We start from the raw sequence: 10,528 nt of genomic DNA on the forward strand, positions 1-10,528 counted from the left end.
ATAGATAGATAGATAGATAGATAGATAGAGAGAGAGAGAGAGAGAGAGAGAGAGAGAGAGAGAGAGAGAGAGAGAGAGAGCAGACAAAGACAGTTTTACAAAGAGCGTAGTGTGTGTATGTGGGGGGCGTGGTAAGTCGGGGAAGAGAAGGCAGAGTGTTGGTATGATTGTTTGAGTATACATTATGTTATATCGTGGAAGTGTTGCATCTTATGACTCAATAGTTTTGTCCCACCTCTATCCTTGTATGTACTTTCTAACTCGTTGAAAACAGCAAAAAGTCACTGAATCGTTTGTTTATCTCCAGGAAGCCACAGGGTGGGCCCAGCATTAACTTCCCATCGTGCTATATACAGACAAGCTCAGGGCAGGAATTGACTATGTGCACATTACTCCGATGCCGTAAGTGAAAAAGGTTACTGCATCGATTTGTTTCAGGTCTAGTTTTATGTTTTTGACTCTCATAATAATTATATTATGTCCTAAGTTCTTCATGAGCTGTTTTTAGGTCTCAAAACTCACGGCATGTGCCCTGTGCAGTCTCAGAACTTGTGGGACATTTTTTAAAACAAAAACGAGAGTAAAAAATTATCATATTACATTCAGTTCCGTCCCCCTTCATTTAGGCAATGTCCGTTGGAGGCCCGGTTCAGTTCGATAAGGTTCGGTTCAGTTCTGTTCCATTCGGTTTCTTGTGGCGTCATTGAACACTACAATTTTTAAATAGAATTCTGCCTCAAACCGATAGTTTGACTCACGTTAAAATTCTTCTTCGGTTTCGTTTGGTTTGTGTCGCGATGGTAGCTTTTGCACCTCCATCGATGAAAAACTGGTTAGCCCGACGACCAAACCAAACCGAACTGAACCGGATCGAACCAGTCCTGCCAATGGGTACAGCTTTTTAAAAACGTTTCATTCTTAATCCCTTTTGCAAAAGTTTGATTCTTTTTTCTCTTTTGTTTAAGTTTGAATAACCCTAAAGTCTCCCCTTACGACTTTTTCTGTCTGGGTTATTTTTTCGGGATTTTAAAAAAAAAAATGTTTTGCAACAGCAGTCGTATTGCAGAGAAACTCGCATCGTTTTTAGGGTTTGCCTCTATTGTTCGATAACCAATGGATTTTCTAAAACTAGAACTGTGAACACTCTCTGAGTAGAGATAGTGCGATTATTTTCATTTCAGATTTACGCGAAACCAATTTATTATATATTCCCCTCTGCGTTAAACAGGCTTGAAACTGTCATCATGCATTTCACTGTGTAGTGTCTCCAAATAATTGTTTGATAACAGTCTTTGACAATTCAGAATTGATAGCCGTTAACTATGACACCGATTTTCCTTTTCATTGTGAGAAACTCCTCCGTAGCTCTTGACAGTGACAGCAAAGACGCTCAGAATGGATATTAGGCTAAAAGAATTAATACCCCCCCCCCCCACCAGTTCCCACCCCCACCCTCACCACTGGTGATTTAAAATCACTCGCAGTGTGTTGTCGCTCATTATTATTGATAATTATGTATATCTCAAGAGGCCTAAAATACTGTTAATAGCTGTGTTCAGGAAACTGAACTTTTGTTTGTTTCTTTCTTCCTGCCGGATCCTTGTTTTGACACGACTTTAAGACATCAGCAAAACACCGAAAATCTCTAATGTGGTGTCAGTTGTGCACTTTTCACTTTTGATCCTGAAAAACGTCCTAACCAAGTTTCAGCAGCTAAATATTTAAAGACTGAAAACCTTCCAACAGTGGATGACAAATACTGTATAATATTAAATACAGGAAAGGGGCGTGGGAAAGAGGCGGATCTTAATTTAGGGTGATTTGACCGAGACAAAATGTTAGGTCTCTCGTCCAGCTAAGCTCGATGCTGAAAGCGATACTACAAAGTATACCTACATAAAGTAATAGAACAAAATACTAGTTGTGGCTCCCCGGGTAGCTGATCCCTGGTGACGATGACGTCAGAGCCCCGCTTCAGTGGCAGCTACGTTGGGATTGAGTCCAGGGCTCTCGTGGTCTAGAGGTTACTGTGTTCACCTCTTATTCAATAGGCCCGGGTTTGAAACCTGACAACGACGAAAAATGTTCTTCTCTAAAATGTTCTCCTTTCACCTACTTCCTGCTCTCCAACTGTATAATGTCGTCTGCTTTCGTCTCCACCTGCTTTCCTCCCCTTTGCCCCCCCCCCCCCCCCCCCGCCTCTTAGCTCCTGACTCTTTCTTCAGCCTTTATACTGCTAAACTCCTTGGCTCCTCCTTACTGCTGTCTTTCTACCATACCCCTGATCTTCTGGTAGGAAAGATCTACACCTTGCCTTCTCGGACAAGGGCGAAAAATCTCGGAGGGCCCGTGTTCATTGCGGTCTATCAGTTAAAAGAAAGTTGGGCCTGGCATAAGAAAAATGACAAATAAGTGCATTGAAAGGCCCTAAGAACCATCCAGACTCCATTAAACTTCACCTTTAAAATTTCTTAATATGCAAGTCTAGTATGGGTCTAAATACACACAATGAGAAGAATACTTCATCTGTACCCATTCCTTTCTGACAGACAAGATATGCCGACGTATGGAGGACGGGTCAGATTACGCGGGAAAACTGTCGGACACTGGCGCAAGACCAAGTCAGGCAAGCGACAGCTGTATAGTATGGAATAAATCTCAGATGAGACGAATCACAGATTTCCCGTCAGGTGGGTGTGAAAGTTATAACTTATACCTCCCTCCCTCTCTTAATCTTTTTTCTCATTGCATCTCCTTTGCTAATTTAGAAGAGATTTATAAGTTTGTGCGTCTGTAATGGCTAAGCTGCAGAAAATAGCGTTTGTTTCCCGTATCGGGAAGCTAATATTGATGATTTGTAGATCGAATTTTTAGATTTTGCACTGGGGCCAGCTGAAAGTTCCTCTTTGAGTCAAAATTATCTATTTTGAGATGTGAGCATTTTTGGCTTCTTCAGTCTCTCTTACGTGTCAGGCATTTCAGTAGATAGTCGTCACCACCATATCTTCCTAAAGTCTCTCTTTTATACCTTTGTCCTACGTTTTGAAAAACGCTGTTTAGTCTATCAAATTTTTAAAATAACTCTCAACTTTGCATCCAATCTTCATGAAATTTTCGACAAAATTAAGAGAAGATGTACGGAGCCAGCGGCCATATTTGATTTTGCTGATGTGTGTTATGTGCTTAATGTCTCACTTATTTTCGATGTTAGCAGTTTGTTGTTTTCATGCATGTATAAAAGTAATAACTATTGAAACGTGTCTGCTGAATTATTCTTAAACGAATTAAAAACTTTTCATGGATTTTTTTAAGGTACTAATCAAGGCTGCAAAAAAGCTGTGAAAATTCACACACCAGACACCACCTCCAAAAATCTATTCCATACATTGCAAATTCAACAGACAGCTTACAGTGTGTCTTTGTGTATATGTATGTATGTGTGTGTGTTTGTGTGTGTGTGCGTGTGTGTGTTTGTGTGTGTATGTGTTGTATGTTTGTGTATGTGTATGTTTGCGTGTATGTGTGTGTGCATGTGTGTATATGTGTATGTTTGTATGCATGTATGTGTGTGTATGTGTGTATATGTGAGTGTGTGTGTGTGTGTGTGTGTGTGTGTGTGTGTGTGTGTGTGTGTGTGTGTGTCTGTAGTCACCATTTTAGAAGTTAAACCGCAGTTTCATTCATATTTCTTATCCTCGATTATTTCCTTCTCGCTTTATCCTTCACTCAGTAGCTGTACTAAATGACCGGTTTCTTATGTTCACGTTCCTCTTCCTGCTCAAACAGACAAACATTACAACTCCTCCATTTAAACCCATCAGGGAATCCAGGCGCTACTGGGCCCTTCTGTCGGAATCCAGGCCGGTCACAAGAGCGTGCATGGTGCTACACGAGTGCCAGCCCTCTGAATTACGCCTATTGCCACGTTCCACAGTGTCGTGAGTAAAAGACAATGCCTTAGAATTTGGAAAAGTAATACAGGTGCCTTGTTATGCTGACTACTGCAATTTCATAAAGCTTGTTGCAAAGAATTGAGTACCGTCCTTATTCTAGTATGAGCTGAATTTTGAAGCTGTAGATTTGACATACCCGTTGACTTTGCTGTAATTTAAACAGTTAAAATTATAAATGCAATTTAGTTGTGTTTTTTAAAAACGAGACTGTTCTGGTGGTTCAAAGTTTAAAGGCATGAGTATGGCTTATAGCAAATTACACACTGTTTTGGGCATGCATCTCTTTTTAACAGTGTTGAATCCCTGTTATCTTTTACTGTCTATGTTCAATTAAACCAGAAGAAGAGAAGTAAGGTAGTTAGAGGACGATGGAAAGGGCGTTGGAAATCAAAACGTGTTTAGAAGTAAACCTAGTTTAAGGTTGGAAATTGTCATTCTCAACTTACTTTGCTTGTCATTATAGATTACGATGTTTTGTTCTTAGTTTCAATGTTGGCTTTTGTGGCCTTCTCTTTGCGAAACATTTTGGTTACTTTTACAGTATAGTCTGTATTGTATTGTATAGTATAAGGTTTTACGGCGCTCGCAACTGACAGTACAGTCTTTGTCTTTTAGATTTGCGTTGAATTGGTTTGTAAAAAATCAAACAAACAAACAAAAAACGAAAAAAATCAAGAACAACCAAACAAACGTATACAACTAACAAACAAACAAAATCAAACAAGCAAATAAACAAACTAATAAACTAAATAACTAACAAGCTACCTAACTAACTAACTAACTAACTAACTAACTAACTAACTAACTAACTAACTAACTAACTAACTAACTAACTAACTAACTAACTAACTAACTAACTAAAGAAAAAAATAAGTGGCACGTACTTCATTGTGATGACTTGGATGCAGCTCACTCCAAATGTTACGAGATACTCGATAACATCCACTGTTTTATCGCTTTCATAGACTCAGTAGGGGGGGGGGGTTAACGCTATTGGCGAAGTAAGAGCAAAATATTCTTTGCCGAACATTGATTTTTCGTATAGCTAACATGAAATGAACTTGAAAATAATCCCCAAAGAGCTTCAACATAATTGCCCTGATGACGTGAGTTTGGGTCTGAGCTGAAGTTATACCATGTACAGTTACACTCCTGGAATTATAAGGAGCGTACAGACACATGCAGGGTAAATGCATATTTTGAGTGCATTTTCATCACAGCAGAAAGCCACGCAGCAAAGAAACGTGATGCGTAAACACAGGTCAGAGTTGAGAGAGAGAAAGAGAGGTCGTTCCTGTTTTCTGGCAAAGTTTAATACTTCTTCATGTACTAGGTTTTCCTATTTTGTCTTTTGTTGTTAATCCTATTAAGACTTTCGAAGAAACAAACAAACAACAACAACAAAACCTGAAAACAGTGTGAATCGAGGGCCACAGATCATTGTGATTGTCTTTTGAAATTTTCACATTAAGCTCTACAGCCGTACGAAGAGAGTAATATTTGATGAAAATTAGGAACAAAGGTTACACTAGCAACACAATCTTGTTTACCAATTGTCAGAAATGGGCACGTTATTGGCGATCTCAGAATCTAGACTAATTTTCTTTTTAAGGATTAGCGTCTCTCTGAATAAAAGGTTTCTTCGAGGTCAGTTGGAGTATGGTATTTCTTTTTACTAACACCAGCATTGAAACCTCCTCAACGTATCTTGGGTTTATGACGTTTTTCAGAGGTTACATATGGTAGGTGGGAGTTTCACTTGTTCACAAATCTGATTTCCAAGAAGAGTCCCCATTGCCAGTTTGCTCATGGACAATTGTCTTAAGAAGAAGAAAAAGAAGAAGAAGGAGGAGGAGGAGGAGGAGGAGGAGGAGGAGGAGGAGGAGGAGGAGGAGGAGGAGGAGGAGGAGGTGGAGGAGGAGGAGGAGGGGGAAGATCCTCAGTATAGATTGATATTTAATGTTTGATTACAATTTCTGAGCAAAGTTTTACTGTATATTATTTACCTCTCCCTTGTCCTTGCCCCCCCCCCCTTTTCTTTTCAGCTGTGTCGTCACGTGTTCATCACCTGGACTTCGATCTTGACAACGAAACAGACGTCGAACAGCTAAATACTTCTGTTGCAGAAGTGCGAGAGTGCATGGATGAAAATGGTGGTCAAAGGTACACTGCCCCCATCTTTGACTCTATTATGAACATGATATGCCCCCAATTTAGAGGTCAACACAAACAGCTGACGTGTCACGTGGCGAATGACCGAAGTCAAGACAGCAGTTTTGGGGATGAGGCTAAGTGGATTCGCCTCTTTTACCGATGTGGTAGGTTTTCGACCGCTCATAACTCTGGGTTCTTGTATGTTTGTCATTTTTATTTTTTCTTAGAGGTTTGGGGAGGGGGGGTGGCGTAAAAAAACTTGCTGTATCCTTAGGTCTATGTGTGATTAACAGATTTTGTTTTTGTAGAGGTTTTACAGCGCTCGCAACAGCATACGGTCACATGAGCGCCAAGGGGTGGATGTCAACAGAGAAGTCCATACAGGGAGTCATACTTACTCTGCTCATTTTTCTAGCTTCAACAGCACAAAGTTTGCTTCGACTATCAAGGCACCCTGAGAATAGCGAGTCACAAGAGTGAGACAAACATGCAAAAGAAGAAGAGGAGAAATGACGATAGTAAGGATTAGGAAAGAAAAGGCAGCAGTTCCCTGTTGCAGTCCAGACACAGTTATAAGCATAACATTGATGAATCAGCCCATTTACAATTACAATTCTACCTTTGGGAATGGCCTAAAGACACTTTAGACAGTGGCACCGCCCCGGGGGTAGTGATTAACAGACAAAAAAAAGGGGTGGGAGAGAATCAGAGAGAGATAAAGAGATAATTAGAGTTCAAGGAAGAGACACAGAAAGACGAAGAGAGGAACAGAAAACAACAGAAGGAGAGAGAGAGAGAACGTGAAATAGAGAGAGAGAAAGAGACAGCGAGAAATAGAGATAGAGAGAGAATAATGCTCAGGGTCCAAGTCAAAGCGTCTATATCCTGCAGCTGCTGGTCGCAACACCTCAAAGTTTAAGAAAGGCTTTCACAATAAATGGACAGCAAAGTAGCAACGCAGTTTTGTGTGCATCGTTTGTCATTGCCAACGTTAAGTCCTGCCTATCCTACTTTTTCAATGTTATATTTTCGACACGTTCTTGGTAAAGCATTCCTTTATGGTACCCATTAGACAAAAGATTCTGTTTTGCTCTGTCTCTGCTGTTTCTTCAGGTACACGGCGTCTGTGTGTTATTTTTAACTAAGCTATTCCGCGAACTAAACAACGGTGTGAGTTCAAAGCTCGCTTAGGGGAAGTATTGTTTCGTCAACTATCTTTGTCTTTCTTCTGTGATGGCTCTAGCGTTCAACACGAAAGTGTTTGGATGCAGAAAAAGCTAATTTATGTTCTGAATTATGCATTGTGTCATTAAATTTTGGAACAAACTTCCAAACTACTGTTACTTACAGCTTTATTTTTCTTGTGAATTACACAGATTCAATAATGCAACTGAAGTTAAAAACTTGTATTTGTCCTTTGGGCTTGTACAATATGTCTGGTTTTCTCTGTGTATGAAGCATTGAGTTATTTCTCAGCAAAGTAAAAAGAAGTAGGGTCGTTGTATATTGAACACACAGGAAGATGTCTGTCGTAATTACAATTTATTCTCTCTTACAATTCCAGTGAAGAAAAATAGCAGAGTATTTCATCCAACTTCCACAGTATTGGAACCGAAGAGTTATATCCTTGTTTAAAACTCCCAGGCTGCAATTGAATAATCTTCTTTATCAACGGAAATGAATAAATTCACCTGCATGTGAGAGGTGTAAATCACATACTTGGATTTACTTGGATTCAGAGCTAAAATCGTAGCAGGCAGCACATGTCCATAGCTGCTCACCTCTCCTTTCCAACATCCACCCCACGGTCTTCTTGCTAATTGTCTCCATAAGGAGCTGGTTTGAGACACGCCTGACTACTCCTCGGAGCAAACTTTATTTCCCTGTACCCCGCACACACTTTTCTTTTATTGTGCTGAGCGTGTGGTCGTGAAGGCTCCCCTTGCATTTGGCGATCACCATTGGTGGGTCGAGCATTATTCGGCCACTGGGTTCTGCTTTGCCGGCAAGTTCTTCAGCACGCGCATTTCCAACACTCCGACGTGACCAGGGCAGAACACCCATGTAATCCTTAGGAGGTGGCTATTTGCAATGGGAACTCTCCAATCACTATAGAGCCACCCACTCCTGATTTTTTCTAGGGTGCTCAACGAATCTGTGACGAACAGGTCATGTTTATACGCTTCCATACTGATCCATTCCAGCGCCTCTGTTATTGCCTTAACCTCCATTGCCATGCTCGATGTAGTGCACTCGTAGGCTCCAGACTGTTCTTCAGTTATCCTCTTGTCAACTCGAGCACTGAACGCCCACCCAGATTTCTGGCCAGGCATCACTTCATGTAAATCACATGAAATTAGAGAAGATTTCGCTTTAGTTTGTATTGTTCAACTCTGTATAAAAAGGACGTGATTCAACCCCCCCCCCCCCCAACCCCCAACCCCATTTTCCTATCTCAATCCAGTGATCAAAATCTGCAACTTTTAACCCATGAAAAAAGGTATACGAACAACTTAAAATAATGATAATGATGATAATAATAATAATAATAATAATAATAATAATAATAATAATAATAATAATAATAATAATAATAATAATAATAATAATAAAAGTAATGGTGATAATAATAATAGTAATAGTAATAGTGACAATAATGATAATGATAACAATACTAATAATGAATATTAATGATAATAATAATAATAATAATAATAATAGTAATAATAATAATAATAATAATAATAATAATAATAACAATAATAATAATAACAATAACAGTAATCATCATAGTCATCATCCTAATCATAATCATAATCATAATAATAACAATAAATAATTACAATGATACACCAGCTTTTGTTTTTTCCTTTTTCGCTTTCTTTGTTCTAAGCCCCAGATGAAATTACAACAGCAGAGCCTGAGGTAACAACAGCGCCGATCAACGTAACAACAGCGCCGATCAACGTAACAACAGCGCCGATCAACGTAACAACAGCGCCGATCAACGTAACAACAGCGCCGATCAACGTAACAACAGCACCAATCAACCCAACGACAGCTAACCCCTTTGTAACCACAAGCAGCAACAGCAACAATAGTGGTGAGTCTATTCTGAAATAGTAATTAATGGGCCGGAGAGTGAATGGATTAATCAATTTATTTACTTTTGTAAATGAAACAGTAGTAGTTTTTTCTGGCAGAGACATCCTGTTCCTGTCTTTTAAACTATTTTAAATAGAAGACTGCCTCAAGCAGAATAATAACTCGTACATAGTTCTTTCGATCATCTGCTCCATGCATATATTATTCTGTTATCATGTTACTGGATATTTAAAGATTAACTGCTTTTTTATCATACATGATTTGGAATGTCCATGAAACCTTTATTTGATTGAAACGTTCATTCTTGTAGTATCTTCGATCATTTTAAAGATTTTTTCTCAGTAGCGATATACTTGTACTTATGTACACATTTATATAAATACGTATTCTATAACACAGGCTACCATACGAGTTGTGGAATTTAAAAAGATTATAAGTGTTTTACGGCGCTCACAACTGCATAAGGTCATATTATGAGCGCGCCGAACACATGAAACATTTTCACTTGGTAGGAAATTTTGAATTTTGCCCGGGTGGCGCCTGAGGCCTACTCTTATTGATTTTAGACCACGAAGGGATCGTTGTGTGTATAGCAGCCTGGCGAAATGGGGTAATCCCCATTGAAAAACGAAATTTAAGAAAAAAGGTATTAATATTGACAGAGACAACAGAACGAAAGAAAGTAGGATTAAAATACCAATAACACTCTCCAACCACTAGCCATGCCAATATACATTACTGAGACAGACCCCCATGTACATTGGCATGGCTAGTGGTCGGAGAGCGTAACTGGTATTTTCTTCTTTTCTTTCCTTCTGTTGTCTCTGTCAATATCAATACCTTTTCTTCACACAAAACCAACATTCTGTGCCCCTCAGGTACGTCGCCCACGCTTGCCTTGTGCCCCACCTCGTGCACATACACCTGTCGGAACTCTTCCTTCACGGACTCGCCCGCGGAGCTTCAGGTACAGAATACACCTACTGCGTTTTTTGCTTCATTACTTAGGCTACCGGACACGTAATCGTGAGATTGCGGGTTCGGGGTTCGAGCCTCAGCTTGGTCCGACGTTGTGTCCTTGGGTAAGGCACTTTACGCAAATTTCCCATTTGGCTCGGTCGTTTCGGAGATGGACGTTAAACTCGGAGGCCCCTTCTCTTAAATAACCTAATAGCGTTGATAGGGGCGTTAAACATTTACCATTTCACAATTTTTTTGCTTCAATACGTGATGTGCTTTGAGGTTTTTGTTTGAGGCGTTTAGAAGCATTTCTCTCTCTCTGTCTCTCTCTCTCTCTCTCTCTCTCTCTCTCTCTC

At 39.8% G+C, this 10,528-nt stretch overlaps 1 protein-coding gene across 1 annotated transcript in view; it reads left to right on the plus strand.

Moving 5' to 3' along the window:
- The window catches only part of LOC106012192, a 29,182-nt gene that overhangs the window by 15,655 nt on the left and 2,999 nt on the right, over window positions 1–10,528 (plus strand). Inside the window, exons 7-12 of the mRNA XM_035970565.1 lie at window positions 308–402; window positions 2,550–2,690; window positions 3,822–3,938; window positions 5,999–6,271; window positions 9,001–9,210; window positions 10,091–10,179. Of these exons, the coding sequence (XP_035826458.1) occupies window positions 308–402; window positions 2,550–2,690; window positions 3,822–3,938; window positions 5,999–6,271; window positions 9,001–9,210; window positions 10,091–10,179 (925 nt within the window). The remainder of the gene's footprint in view (window positions 1–307; window positions 403–2,549; window positions 2,691–3,821; window positions 3,939–5,998; window positions 6,272–9,000; window positions 9,211–10,090; window positions 10,180–10,528) is intronic.

Source organism: Aplysia californica, unplaced genomic scaffold (genome assembly GCF_000002075.1).
Source record: "Aplysia californica isolate F4 #8 unplaced genomic scaffold, AplCal3.0 scaffold00286, whole genome shotgun sequence".
Lineage (NCBI taxonomy): Eukaryota > Metazoa > Mollusca > Gastropoda > Aplysiida > Aplysiidae > Aplysia > Aplysia californica.